Raw genomic sequence first — 15,018 nt, forward strand, 5'->3', positions numbered from 1 at the left:
TTTGGTTATCAATATGCATATTTTATATTTTGATTAAAAAGCGATGTACAGTGCAGACTGTGTATCACCATCTGTATATTTCACCAGCTGTATAAAGTATTTTGAAATATAGTTGATTGGCGTTCTACATGTACGAGATTATTATGAATGAATGATCATTCCGGATGATCCAAGATCCACTGGCCCACCGTCAGGTACGCCGGAAACGTTTCCTCGGCCGTGGGTATGATCTGGTCCGCCGGGAGGAGGAAGCCGTACCGGCCGGTGTCGCGGAGTTCCACGGTGTAACTGTAGGTCACGCCCGCCTTGTCATAGGCCCAGTCCCGGGCACCTCCCGACACGGCATCTGTTATACACAGATAACATAACGATTCATTCGTTCTTTCGTTTCTCTCATTCATTCGTTTATTTGAAAATATCTGATCTGCTACCGACCTGGTACTAATACCTTGAACCCAACTGGGTAGTGAACCAATAGAAAATCATTTAGGGTATAGGGCGTATTCAGTCACGTGACCCTCCCCCTAGCAACGAGCACTGGCGGCCATGTTGGTGCTCACTTGATAGTGGAGCCCTATGGAACTCTCCGTATAAATAGCAGATGTTTTCTACGCCATTCACAATTTCCCTTCGAAACGTTTTGTCTCACAATCATGGTGTTTTGCCTCGTGGTCAGATGTTTGATTGGGACTGATAAAGCACACACTGATCGGGTAACAGTAAGATTGGTTTGGCGTTTCTCGTGTAGGTAAGGGAACATACGAAGGGACTAACGACTGAAACAGAAGTGGATTTCTGAAATACGAAAAGCGGATCTAAATAGTTGAAGTTTGAGAATCAACGTGAGTGTATGGAAACCTTTGTATCTGGTCGAAAAGCAAAATACAGGCCCGTTGTGTAACACAGTGGCGGCACCGTGAAGTCGTTGCTTGATATACGTTCATTCATAAACTGGGGGTCTTTCAACGTCGAACTTTCCCGATCATAACGTACTCCCTGTCAGCAAAATTTCTCACGACACTCAAGACACTGTACTACGTGGTTGCAGGCCTTGGAACACTTGTATGCTGTGAACTGATTTTATGCGTACTCTGTAAACAGTTTAGCGGCCATGTTTGTAGGCAGCTGGGGAAAACATTTCCTCGCTCGTCGATAATGGGTCATTTCCAGTAGGTGAAATTGGATTTTTGTAGCGAAAAGGATGTGAGGATGGAGACTCTTTGCATATAATAAAACAGCGATCAGACGACTTCGCATTCCTTGGAAATTTAGAGACCGTCGGACACCGAGAAACTTCGTTGCAGGGTGAGCACCAACATGGCCGCCCACGGAGGGCAGGGGTGATGACGTCACGTGAATACGCCCTATATATCTGTATCTGTATCTGTATCTATATAGCCGGTATAACCGCCATCAGGCGTAACACACCAGCTTCGCAGGCACGCGGCGCGGCAGCAGCTGGTCATATTACACCGAACGGTCTGTTACACCTAGTCTTTGCATATCTGACTGCAACCGTTCTTTAAAGCTACTTAGTGATGAAGCTCCTACAGTACTTGATGACAACGAGTTCCATTCTACTATGGTTCTCGGGAAATACGAATTTTTGAACACGTCAATCCTTGGCTGATAACTCTGGTACTTAAAAGCATGACTATTTCTGGTCCTCTTCTGAGCTGGCATTAGATACTTATCAGTCGGTACGTCCACAAGTTTATTAGTCATCTTGTACATCATGCAAAGTCTGGACATTGTTCTCCTGTCCTCAAGTGACATCCATTGCAGGTCTGCTTTCATTTTTGTTACACTGGCGCCCCTTTCATAGTTGTTCGTGCAGAATCTGGCAGCTTGGTTCTGCACCCTCTCGAGTTTATCTATATCCTTCTTTGTGTATGGATCCCAAACTGTTGCAGCATATTCAAGGTTTGGTCTTACTAGAGACGTGTATGCAAGTGATTTTACCTTTGCTGGGCATGCCCACAAATTACGTTTGATCACTCCCAATGTCTGTTTAGCCTTAGTTGTTACTTTGTTGATATGGGTGTTCCACTTTAGCCCCGTTGTTAATGTAACGCCTAGGTACGGGTGGCTCTTTGCTGTTGCTAGAGCCTGTCCACAGAACTGGTAGGTGGTTACAATTGGGTTTCGTTTGTTTGTTATATGCATGATGTAACATTTTTCCGGATTAAACTGCATTAGCCATCTGCTTTGCCATTCTTCGAGTGTGTTCAAATCTTCTTGCAAAAGCTGTGAATCACTCTGTGTGGACAACTCTATATATAACAGGCAGTCATCGGCAAATAACCTAACATTTGAATCAAGCTGGTCTGGTAAGTCATTTATGTACAGGAGGAAGAGTAACGGTCCCAGAACAGTTCCCTGTGGTACGCCTGACGCAACTCTAACTGGAGCTGAGGCCTTGCCTTCTACCACTACCGTCTGTTCCCTATTGGTCAAGAAAGCCTTCAACCAGTTTAGTGTGGTGCCTTGAATTCCATAGTGCTCTAGTTTAGTGATGAGTCTGCTATGTGGGACTTTATCGAAAGCTTTAGTAAAATCAAGAATTGCTAGATCTACCTGTTTTTTACTGTTCAGTGCGCCAGCTATGTCATGAGCTGTCAATATAAGCTGTGTTTCTGTGGATCGCTTTGCTCTGAATCCATGTTGGTAGTCAGTCAATATGTTGAAACTTTCTAAGTGTTTCATGACATGACTATGGATAATGTGTTCAAGTAGTTTGCAGGATATACAGGTCAGTGATACAGGTCGGTAGTTGCCGGGGACAGCTCTATCTCCCTTTTTAAAAATGGCACATATATAGATGCGATGCTTAAACTAGATGCAGTTGCAAATGGTTACATATCATTGCGTCTGGACCTTTACCTACTTACAGTGCTTCATAACTATTACACAAAACTTTTGTGGGATATGGTTGGCCGTATGATATGGTTTCAAGACAAACAAAACAAAACAAAACACAATCAACTTACAGAGAATCTCGATGGAACGTCCGACCCTGTACTGAACACCATGCACAGCCCTGCTCGCACTTTCCGCTGCTAAAGCCATGGCGTTCTGAAATGGCACACACAGGCAAGGTTATCTCACTAAATTGTGTAAGACATTCCCAAAGTGGCGCAACATCTTTTTTTTTTAAATCGCCATTGGCAAGACAGCACAAATGGTCGCATAACGGCGCAATCACTGCAAGCCTCTTTCTGTTGAGTTTTTGTATCACTGTAAATTTGTTTTTAATTCAGTGTGGCAACACTGCGATTTAAAATAAAGTTATCTTGCATATATATAGTCGAAACTGAGAATGTGACATTCCAGGCGCGGCCATTTTGTTTCTAGAGGTCGCGAAGTTGGCGCAATTTCCTGGCGTAATTTAGCGCAGTTCAGTAAGATACTGGCTCGCTTGAATGCCATAATCTATTTTTGCCTGCCTAGACAGCACAGAAAATTATTCCTTCCAAATTGGTAGAGCCGCCATTTGGGATTTATTAGCCAAACCAAATTGGCGGCGGCTAGTGGTACTAGTATCTACAAGCTGTGACGTCACGAGCAATCAACCAATCAACGACGTACCTGCAGATGGTAGTGAGGCGGGCGTGCGTAGTCGAAGCCCCAGGGACTGATCCACAGCTGGCTGTAGGAGTGCATGGCTAGGTACACCTTGATTTCCGGGTGGTTCAGCACAAAGTCGGAAATGCCCCGTGTTTCCGGTTCGGAGAACGGCGCCATGCCGTGGTAGATGATCGAACATGGGTCGGGACTGGCGCCCGTTTCTATTTGTGATTAAAAGACAACGAAAAGGTAGGTCTTAGCGTTGCCGTTTATTGCTAAATTCAGAAGAAAATGCATTAAGTTTCCGTGTTTTTTCTTCTATCATGTCATGTTTACCTCCACGGAAGGGAAACATATTTTTGCTCCGTTTCTCCTTCTTCATGCTCTTCCTCTTCTCTTAATAACAAATAAGGTCAATGACCTTGATCAGACAGCTGTCACCATGGTTACTGGTAAAGTAGCAGACACCCCGTGGTGTTCGATTACATTATGTAGCAAGTGGCAGGACAGAGCTGGAGGGGCTGGTCACCATGTATACCAATGTGTTTTGAGTAACAATAATTAACATAGCAGTGGTTTGTTAGACTAGACCATTTGAAGATAAAACTTACCGGCAAAGTGGTCGTCCCAGTTCCTATTTAAGTCCACACCGACGCATGGACCCGGCTGGGTGGACCGGTTCTTCCGCCATAGTCGGTTCTAGGAGTTATGATGAATATCTACAGTACAGATCTCGTTTAACTTCCCTTCCCACGCGTTTTACACGCATTTTCTGACGCTTGTTGATTATAAATCTGGTCTTAGTTTCGATCGTCCATACACTATGTATAAGTAAGGCCGCAGGCCGGGCAATGGGCGTGTCTTGAACAGTTGAAAGGCCCGCCACACGCGTGTGAGCCCCGCCCAAAACTTCGCACACGAGCTCGCACGCATAATGAAAACGCGTATACACGCATACATACGAGATTGAAACGAGAATGGCATGCGCTTTAATCTGGAATCGCACGACTTTTGCACGAGATTAAATTGCGTGTGCCACGACTTTTGCACGAGATTGGCACGACTTTTAAACGCGAGTTGCACGCGTGTCGATGGGAAGTTAAACGAGATCTGTACTGTATGTTATTTATTCCTATGAACAGTAAACCAAACAAGACATGCAGATTGACATAAGAACGTCAAACTCCTGTCGTTATATGATGATACAAAATTTGGCCATTTCATACCATTTCACGCACTACTGTATACTCTACAGTAGTGGGTCACCTATTCTGAGGAAGGCTTACTCTCCAAGCAGAGGATGGGTTCCGGCAGGTTTTTGACGTGTTTTAGGCGTTTTTGTCGGGCTTTCTGCTTTGTCATTTTTTGTAAAAGTAGAAAGTCCGACAAAAACGCCTAAAACACCCCAGAAACCTGCCGGAACCCATCCTTTGCTTGGAGAGTAAGGAAGGCTGTGGAGTCAGCCTAACCATCGTTTTGTACGGTTTGAAACAAGGTAAAACTGGATTTAGCATCTCTGCCTACCTCAGGCGCCGCCCAGGTGTAGATGTAGCCGTCGATATTGAAGACAGGTGTGAAGTACCAGTCGAGTTCATCCAGCAGTCGTGTGACGGTTGGATCCGACCCGTACTGACGGGTGAACTGGCGAAACAGTACGATTACTGAAGGCATGGCCTGGGACGTAGATGATCTCATGCGTTCCGTTTAAAGCAGGGAAATTTACAGAGATTAATAACTTCATCGGTTTTCCGTGAATAACTTCAGGTTGGAGAATGACTGAATAGCAAAGTTCTTTTATTCACAATGTAGTATTGACAAGAGCCAACGTTTCGATGACTGACATCTTCATCAGGGCAATACTGACTGGTTCACCGTGCACCGACGCTAGATGTTACTACTAACAATGTAGTCCGAAAGTATTGTTACATTAATAGATGTAGCAAAAGATAGCACTGTTAACAGTAACGCCTAGCTTCAGTGCACATTGAAGCAGCCAGTATTGCCCTGATGAAGATGACAGACAGTCATCGAAACGTTGGCTCTCGTAAAATACTTGGTTGTGAATAAAAGAACTTCGATATTCAGTCATTCTCCAACCTGAAATTATTCACGGAAAACCGATGAAGTTACTCATCTCTGTGAATTTCCCTGCTCTAAACGGAACACATCTACGTCCCAGGCCATGCCGGTATCTGCTATTTTGATGAAAGAGTCGACAAGTTGGCAGCATACGGAGAACTGGATCAAACAGCATCCGATGTGCTAAACATCGTTGCAACGACCTGCCTAGCCAAACGTAAAAGCCCACCTGGTCCATCTAAAGATTAATGGTAAGGGATCTCAATAGAGGAGAGGGTTCAAAGGTTCTTCATGGGGGAGAGGGATGGTGGTGGTTCAAATGCATAGTTTTCAAATGAACAAAATGCACAATTACCAGTCGTGGATTCAAATCTAAACTTTAACATGATTGGGGAAAGTCACCAGAAGAAGAAATATATTTTCTTGTTCGACTAATAGAAGCAAGCAGATGTGTTTTTATAAACATAATCAAAGAAAAGTAAGGTTTGTGTTAGTGTGTTGTCTTTGTGGTCTTGTAAACCTAGCTCGTCTATATTGTTTAGAAAGACTTTTAAGATCTGTTCTGGATTACCATTTTGTAGTTTTTTTTAGTTGACCCTACAAACGTCATTGTGTTTTTTTTGTTTTGTGTCCAGAAATGCTTCTATGACTGATGATACGTTATGTATAACAAGATCTACTTCGGATCAACTGACCTGATCTATGGCGTACAGAACCGTAGCTGTTGAGATCCACTCCCGACAGTGGATGGCGGCGTCGATCCAGATGGCAGGCTTCGTCTCACCGGAAGTGGACGGCTTTCCGAGCTAGGTTAGTAAGTAAAAAAAAGTGTAGCAAGGCTGAGATGTTCAAAAATTGTAAGCACCGCTATTTCACTATCGCGGCGCCCTCGCTTCAATCGCGCTGCGACCGAGTGATTTCAGATTGATAGAACGCTCAATGAATTCCATGGGTGATAAAACACGAATCTTGTTTGCGCTTTGTGTGTTTTGTTGAATGTCTTTTCAATCCTAACATTTATATTTTACATGAAATTCCAATGATGAAGTCAATAGTTAAACAAGTCCAATTTAGGTCGCTGCGAGGTTGCAGGCCGATCGCCATCTGATGGAATGGGGGGAGGGGGCTAACAGACCTTGAGTCCTTGTTTTTACTAAAAGCATCTACTGATGAATGTGCATTGGTCCTTGTGACGTATTTCACAACCTGTGCTTCAAAAGATTATCGCTTCAACCTACCTTTAGAGTTTTTATAGATCGTCCTTCAAAGGTTGCCGCTTCGCTGGACAGAGTCGCGATTTGTGGATAGGTTTGCTGCACGTCCGTTATAAAATCGTCAATCTGTCAAAAATCGAAGGGGTAAAAGTTGTGACATTCAATTGTGTTGAGACAAAGAGAGCAATTAGTATATCATAAAGTAAGAGCCGGAGTTCGATCATGTTGTAAGGGATTGCATTCGTGAATTTTCGGATGGTGACGTAAAGCCGTATGAGGGAGCTTGAGGCGTAAGCCTACAGCGTCAAACCTCTGCACGTAAAAGAACCCAACACACTTAGCGAAAGAGTGGGGGTGAATGACCCGGGGTCCTTGGCTAAATACGCGAGCTGTAGCAAAGCCACGTGCACATTGCACTACTAGCTAACGAAAAAGCATATTGCTTTGTCCTCAATCTGAGGTTCGATCATTTTACCTTTTCTAACGTTTTTATCTTTACCTGCATATTTCTAAATATACAATCTTATACAATCTCTAATCAAACAACCTTATCATAATTGTTATGATTTACATGTTCAATGCACAAAATGCAAAGTGAAAGGAATACAACATTACCTCATTCCACTCGTGATAAACGCTGAAGTCAAAGTCGTTCACCCTTGCCGGCCGTCCAGCAGTTCGCGCCCTGGCCTTGTGGTTGTCCTGCATGTGTTTCTCCACCGCCTGCCGGACGTTACCTATCATGGTGTGGTAAGGAATGCTATGCTGCTGGAGAAGGTCTAGAACAGCCGGCAGGTTGTCTCTGGGTACATGAACATCCACGGTTTGGTTAACGTGGGAAGGTGGTTTCCAGAAGTCCAACTGAAAAAGGAAAGGAACAAGAGATGAGAGAGGCCAGATTTCACCCCTTCAAAGTCCAATCTTCTTGACGAGCATACTTCCAGTGCTATGTAAGATATACCGTAAAATGAGGTTTTTGGAAACAAACACACACACAAACACACACACACATACACACACACACACACACACACACACACACACACACACACACACACACACACACACACGGATTTCAGTAAGGCCTTTGATCGCGTAAGTCATAACGTTGCAATCCAACGCCTGCTTCAACTCGGACTGCGCCCGTCAGTGACGAGATGGATTGTAGACTTTCTCAGCAACAGAAGTCAGGTTGTTCGCTACCATGGAACACTTTTGGACAGCCTAAACGTTACCTGTGGATTACCCCAGGGGACTTTACTCGGACCATTGATATTTCTAGCCTACATTAACTGTGCCGCGCGTCACGCTGCCTCCAAACGCTGGAAATTTGTTGACGACCTGAACCTATTAGAAACAAGGAACCCTACCTCAAGTCCTTCAAACCTGCAACAGGACCTTAACGACTTGGATCATTGGTCTCGCACGAGTCACACGAAGTTACACCCGAAGAAATGTAAAGTGTTACATGTCCAATTCAGAAAGACTCATAGCATCCCCCCTCCTCTTACTGTTAACAACATTGAAGTTATACAAGTGAAGGTGATGAGAGTTTTGGGTGTTATCCTTCTGGCTGATCTGAAATGGAACTCACACGTGGACTCAATGTGTACTAAAGCTAATCAGCGCATGTACTTTCTCAAGAAACTGAAGCACTTCCATCTCTCCATAGAGGACCTGATGACGGTGTACGTTTCCTACATTCGGCCAATTTTGGAATATGCCTCTCCGATTTGGCACCCCGGACTGCCTAAGACGTTAAGTGACAGAATTGAGAAAATCCAAAGAAGAGCCCTGCGCGTCATCTTGGGTGTTGAACACACATCGTACACCACTGCTTGCTCTCTCTTAGGGCTGCCAACCCTCAACTCATGACGTAGAACTCTCACTGAGTCGTTTGCGAAGAAGCTTGTTCGATCAGGCCAATTCCAGCACCTACTCCCACCAACTAGAGGGAACATCAGTGGCCGGCAAACACGGTCGTCACATAAACTTGACACTCAATATGGCCGAACTGACCGGTATATGAACAGTGCGTTACCTTACATGATTCGTATTCTGAACACTTAAGAAATCCACGACTATATGTGTTACAATAAGAAGCTTACCTTGTGTGTATTGTCGTATTTTAACAAGTATTTTTTAATTGTTGCGGATGTAATGAAGTAGTCGTTTTTAAATGAAATTAAATGTAATGTGTCTCGGCAATTCAGCTTAATAGCTGCTAAGAGATCATTGAAGAATAAACCAGTCTTATTACACACACATGAATACTTTCTGCTAAATGTGTTTGGGCAAACGTTTTTTCTAAACATTTCTAATTTTCTTACGCCAATAATAACCTCTGATAAATAAAACGAAAACTCGTACCTGAAAACCTGGCATGTAAACGAGGCTGTCCAACTTGGCAACAGCATCTGGAGTCCCCGGATGTAGCCTCAGCAGTTGGTCACTTACGAATGAATTAAAGAATTGTTTTTTAAATTCAAAATCTTAGATAGCATCTATCAACGATTTTAACAGCTTTGTTGAAAGCGTTAACACCAGATTATTACTATAACAGGTTGATAAATGTACTTTTGATTGCTGCAACTAGCTAAAGAGTAAAAATTATTGTGAAACTTCCCACTATTTCTTTAAAATAGACAAAAAAATGGCAGAACTGTTACGCTCTTGCTGTCGGTGATGCGTTACAAGAGGGCCCCTTTCTCTAAGTGAACAAATAGAGCGAAACTATTTCTACGGTAACGTTGATTATATTGTTATTGCAGTTACAAGAATTATCAATGCCTCACCCTTCCAAAGCGCGGCTGGTAGAATGTCCGTTCGTCTGAGCCAGCACAACGTTTAGAAAAAGTACAAGAATACCTGCCCCAAGTAACGCCATTTTCGACAGTTACTGCTGATCCTGATGCGTTTTTTGAGATGTTTAGATCGCTGATGTTTGCACTATGTTTAGGCTCGACATTATGCAAACAAGATAAAACATACCGATAGCACTTGACCAATGAGAAACTAGGACGCTGTAGTCAAACATGGTGGCAGGTGGTGGGATTCTCATAATTGATGTTTACAAAATGGCGCCGACGGCAAGAAGTATATACATGGAAAGGAGCTATCCGGTCACCATGGTGATTGGGATATGGGATAAGATGGTCACTACTGAAGATAAGTTAAGGGAGGATGTTAGATCTTAAAAAATGACGAACTATGTAGGTTCGAAAAGGGAAGAAAATTTGACAAGAGGGGATGCTTAAATTAAGGCACAAGGTATCGTATATACGTTCAGAGAGAGAGACTGAGAGAAAAAGAGAGACTTAATAATGTTCTCCGTAAGGCGTCATGGAATGACACACACAACACTTTTATACTGCAAAATATATCTCCTTTTTTATTACTGGAAGGTTAGAGTGGGGTAGATATAATATAAACTTTTTTGTTATCTTCGAACCAATTCATATGTCAATATCACAATGTATAATAGAAATATAACATTTATCTTTAGACATGTTTATAAATGCAGCAGTAGAATTTTCAAAATATAGATTCTCTTATCATTAATATGCTCTTTGTCGTAGTAACAGCCGTTGTCCGGGTCCGTGTGACGTCATAACTTGTTGCCGATGGACGTCACCCATGGCCGGTGGTTACCATGGTGACGCCGCCGCCCCCTCCCATCTGCTGCATAGGCATGCCGGCAAACTTCCTCTGGATCGACCGCATGTCCCTCAACTCCCGCGCGAACTGAGTCAAGGTCATACAGGGGCAGACGGTCGAACAGAAGCAATCATGGCAGAAAGAGCCCTGGGAACGAGAATTACACATATCTCTTAGAATCGATGCATCATTCTGATGTTTCTCAGCTCAGGCAAAGATCATTGTTTTAAATCTGCTGTTCGAAGGGAAGACGTCAGGAGGCATGAATAGACTGTTCATTAGCAGTTCCACCAGTAGTTGAGTCAGGATACACCTCAGGACATATCTATGTGCCACTTTGTTGGTCAACTTTTTGCATGAAGAAGGGGGGTTTGAAATATTTCAGGGTTTGGAGGGGCTAAAGTTGCGGTCTACATGTATAAGCGATCACAACTTTCAAAGTGCGCATGTGGACTTGTGATGCATCGTTGTCTACAGAGGGCTACACTTGCTGACTTTTATCATCGTTCGAACCGTCGTGTTGCAAAAGTGCCAAAGTTTACTAGTAAGAAGTCTTCAATTTTGATATAGACTACAATGCATCCTGACTGCACATGCGCACTGTTCCTTTTGACAAAGACCACAATGCATCGTGACTGCACATGCGCACTGTACAATGCATCATTACTGCACATGCGCACCGGTAACAGTGATGTAGCTTATGCATCACTTCCATATGTAAACATCTGCCAACAAAAGTCATTATCCTGAAACAGACAAAAACTATCGTTAATAACAAAAATCACACGTTACTAAATGTATCGAAGGTGGTAATGAGAGCAATACGCACGTGTATGTTTTGTTCTGCCCGCAGCTTGACTCGCATTAAGGTGGAAGTGAGAGGGAACCAAAACGGGCCTTCGCAAAATAAGGTGATGATCCAGGGAGTCTCGTTCATGGCTTGCACCAGGTAACACATGTAGAACGGGTAGCAGAGGCACGAACACCAGCCTGAGGGGGGGGGGGGTTACAGTCAAGAAGGGACATGACAATAAGTCCATTAGTAATTCCGACTACGCATGTGCAGTGTCAAAGGTGAAGGCCCCTGGCTAGTAAACAGTTCTAGTCTCGACATTGTCCATATTTGCATAACAACACCCAGACGGGTTTTGTTAACGTCTCAGATGCCTTTACCTTTGACACTGCACATGCGTAGTCGGAATTACGAATGGGCTTATAAACAAACTTTATCTAACAAGATTAACCTGTAATTATGTAACACATTCAATAGGAAATTTGCTCCCATATTTTCAAACGAACAGTACCAATATTGGTCAAGCAAAAAGTAATCCACCGCTTCTGTGACGTCACTTAATGCAGATTCTCAGATGGAACACGTATCTCGGTGAGCAGTGGGTCAAACGTTGCAAAAAGTCTTTGGCGTCCCCCGTCTTTACTCAACAGCCTGATTGTATTTGGTGTTTATTAGTAATGTTAAATAAAGACATTGTTGTGTTAGAAATTTAAAGTTTATATCTTTTTACATAATGAATTGTTTCAATGTATCAGGGAAATTAGAGTGCATTTTTTAAAGTTTGTAATTATATGATTGTTTTTTATAAATTTTAACAGAAGTCATTTGCTCCTCACATGGCATGTTTGGAGCAGGGCAGCAGCAGCCGCAGCATAGGCCGTACCTCCAGTCACGTGCTCTCTGATTTCCACCAATCGCCACGCCGGGCTGCTGCGTCACCACGGTGGTAGTTTGCTGAATCGGGGCCGGTGGCTGCTGCGGTACAGGTGCATAAACAACGCCCCCTTGCGGAATCGGAGCAGGTTGGACGTAGGCAGGGGGAGGAGGCTGCTGCATGTTGTATTCGGGTGGGAGTTGATGATCGGAACCGTTTATCGGAAACGGTTTGGAATGTTGGAATCCGTCTCCGTCAGGATGTGGGGATTCTACATTGTCGTTGGGGTCAGCCAATCCGTATTGCACATTGACCTCGACCGGATGTGGCAATGGCTGATGGGTAATGACTGGGCTATCTTCAGACATGGCGCCTGACTACAGAAAGTAAAGAAAGTAATTCACATGAAAATACAATTTAGAATTTGATACATTATCTTTTTGCTACAATTATATGCAATTCGTTTTGCATTTTTTCGGAACCATAAAGCGCAATCTTCTGTTGTCCCTAGAATATGGCTGATAAATGATTGGCTGTCATTTAAATCAATGAGTTGGATATAAGCTACTAGAATGTAGCATAACATAACGTCATGCAAATCGTTTAACGTTTGTGTATTGTTGTCGCTTTCTGCTGTCAATATGTCGTCGAAGAATACATCTGATATAGATTATGATGACAGTATTATTATTATTATTATTCATTTACTTGCTTATCGTGCTTTACCATAATAAGTTAGTTCACGGTTGCTACTACTCATGTGCAGTGTCAAAGGTGAAGGCCCCAGAGACGTAAACAAAACCCGTCAGGGCGTTGTTATGCAAATCGAGACAATGTCGAGACGAGTACTGTTTACAAGCCGGGGGCCTTCACCTTTGACACTGCATATGCGTAGTAGCAACCGTGAACTAGCTTATAATGGTGGAACAGGTTTCCAAAGACACCATACCAAATGTTGTTTCTAAAGCCGTCTTCGACAAATAGTCTACACTATTATTACATATGAATAAGTAATAAGGGATCGATAGGGTTATGATAACTTGAAGGACAGACATAGGCATATGCATTGCAGATAGACCCCCCTCCCCCCGAGGCTTTGGAAATACAAAACATCTATAGCTCGACTATTTGAAAATGACACGGCAAGTTGAAGGCTAAATTGACCTAAAGTTTCTGCAGATATTGGGCAGGAGGATGCAGACTAGATAGACCCCCCCCCCCTCCCCCTTGCAAGTATGAAACACTTGTGGCTCGAATAATCTAAAATATCACGGCAAATCATGGGCTAAATTGACCTCCAGTCTCCGCAGGTATTGTCCCAAATAAACGGCCAATTTTGCCCCACATTTTGTGTTGAAGTTACACAAACTTATGAAATATCATAATAACAAAATATCTTGAAAAACTCACTCCAAGACAGTTGCATAACCGGTACCTAGCCCGGGTGTTCCACCAAAACAGCGGTCAGACACGTTCTCTGAGGGAAGATACATTTATCCATCGAATAGAATAAGGATGTCGTATTCTTGTCGAAAGATGGACATCATGCCTTCAGACATATAAAGGACGGTCCCCGGAATTTTCACCTGGGAAAATGGTAGATAATTTTAACTTGGGTGCAGCTGGGAATGCAGCAGGTATGAATGGTTCAAATCAAGTATGTTTTATTTTATCAGACTACTGTAAATGCAGAAATTTTCTCGGGGATTTAATTTTGCGGTAGGAAGAAAAAAAAGTGTTCGTGGTGGTTTTGAGTTCGCGTTTGAAACAATAGTAGCGCTACAGTCACACAATTGAACGGCTTTTCGTGGTGGTTTTAAGTTCGCGGTAAAGAGTTCACCTTGAAAACTACGAACATAAAACCACCGCGAACACTGCTGCATCTACAGTAAGTAAGGAAATAATCACTACATATGCATGTACCAGACTGACTGAAACGTGTGTATACGTGTTTGTGAGATATTTGTGGTCGACATAACTCATGATCAAGAACCTCTGGATGGATTTTGATTTTTTTCTTAAATGATATTCGGCATGTGGCTATTAATTATTGTCGGGAAGACCTCCACTATCACGATGTTTCGGAGTAAAGATTTCACCGCGAAAACCGCAACCATAAAACCACCGCGAAGATGTCTGCATTTACAGAACATTGACGCCCGTGCTCCGTGTGTACGAGCGACATCTATCGAGCTTCCCTTCACATGCAGGCATTTTCAGTCCATCTCTTTTTGTTTCAATTTCTACTTGCTGCACACTCTTGGCGCCTAACACTGCTAGTCAAAATCATTTCCCTGTCAACACTTAAGATATGCAAAATAGGTAGTTTGTTTGTTTGTTTGTTTGTTTGTTTGTTTTGCACAGTAAGTATAAGCTGCATAAGTCCTGCAAGATTTTTTTACTTCGCTTTTGGACAGACAAGGACGGCGTGGCACTGCACTCAAATTTTTCCTAACTTATTCAAACATTGCCAAGTACAGAGAACAATATGCCCATTTAAACACCTGATGGAGTGAGGAAAGTCCTGTGAAGTGCCTTTTCCAAGGTCACAACATCGGTGGCGTCAGGGGATTCGAACCCGGGACCGCTTGCATGGTTCTGGGCCGAACACCCCTGCTGCCGTTACGACACACGCATACACACAAATTTGATCCCACTGACAGTTTGATGCACCCCTATTTATTTCAAGGTGTGGCTCTCCTCAAAGACGGGAGAACGTCCATAGCTTGAGCTTGATTCTAACCTGAGTCGTGTGAGGAAATAGGTGTACAGTGTCTTTTTTCAAGTGCTCACCACTGGAGCCTACTAGGTACTCGAACCCAGAACCTTTTCAT

The 15,018-nt window shown here is 43.2% G+C and overlaps 2 protein-coding genes across 2 annotated transcripts; both read right to left on the minus strand.

Moving 5' to 3' along the window:
• Positions 1-57: 57 nt before the first annotated feature.
• On the minus strand, positions 58-9,747 carry LOC136424652 (carboxypeptidase B-like). The gene is made up of 10 exons (XM_066413276.1): positions 9,656-9,747; positions 9,231-9,312; positions 7,476-7,721; positions 6,885-6,986; positions 6,342-6,452; positions 5,092-5,208; positions 4,179-4,266; positions 3,589-3,788; positions 2,991-3,075; positions 58-346 (listed from the first exon to the last, which is right to left on the minus strand). Exons 1-10 carry the CDS (start codon positions 9,745-9,747, stop codon positions 156-158), a joined length of 1,314 nt encoding a protein of 437 aa, XP_066269373.1. The 3' UTR covers positions 58-155.
• A 552-nt stretch (positions 9,748-10,299) lies between these two features.
• LOC136424385 (uncharacterized) lies at positions 10,300-13,665 on the minus strand. The gene is made up of 4 exons (XM_066412963.1): positions 13,595-13,665; positions 12,147-12,561; positions 11,347-11,507; positions 10,300-10,664 (listed from the first exon to the last, which is right to left on the minus strand). Exons 2-4 carry the CDS (start codon positions 12,550-12,552, stop codon positions 10,491-10,493), a joined length of 741 nt encoding a protein of 246 aa, XP_066269060.1. The 5' UTR covers positions 12,553-12,561; positions 13,595-13,665; the 3' UTR covers positions 10,300-10,490.
• Between the last annotated feature and the right edge of the window lie 1,353 nt (positions 13,666-15,018).

This window comes from Branchiostoma lanceolatum, chromosome 18 (genome assembly GCF_035083965.1).
Source record: "Branchiostoma lanceolatum isolate klBraLanc5 chromosome 18, klBraLanc5.hap2, whole genome shotgun sequence".
Classification (NCBI taxonomy): domain Eukaryota; kingdom Metazoa; phylum Chordata; class Leptocardii; order Amphioxiformes; family Branchiostomatidae; genus Branchiostoma; species Branchiostoma lanceolatum.

Bases quoted from the DNA above. Each gene is read 5' to 3' on its own strand.
- LOC136424652 (XM_066413276.1), bottom strand. From the start codon at position 9,747: ATGGCGTTACTTGGGGCAGGTATTCTTGTACTTTTTCTAAACGTTGTG. The intron at 6,987-7,475 runs GTAATGTTGTAT...GATTTTTGACAG, and splicing joins TTTATCACGAGTGGAATGAG to ATTGACGATTTTATAACGGA. The intron at 4,267-5,091 runs GTAGGCAGAGAT...CATAACTCCTAG, and splicing joins ACACCTGGGCGGCGCCTGAG to AACCGACTATGGCGGAAGAA.
- LOC136424385 (XM_066412963.1), bottom strand. From the start codon at position 12,552: ATGTCTGAAGATAGCCCAGTCATTACCCATCAGCCATTGCCACATCCG. The intron at 11,508-12,146 runs GTGAGGAGCAAA...CCCCCCCCTCAG, and splicing joins CCCTGCTCCAAACATGCCAT to GCTGGTGTTCGTGCCTCTGC. The intron at 10,665-11,346 runs GTGCGTATTGCT...TCTCGTTCCCAG, and splicing joins GGGCAGAACAAAACATACAC to GGCTCTTTCTGCCATGATTG.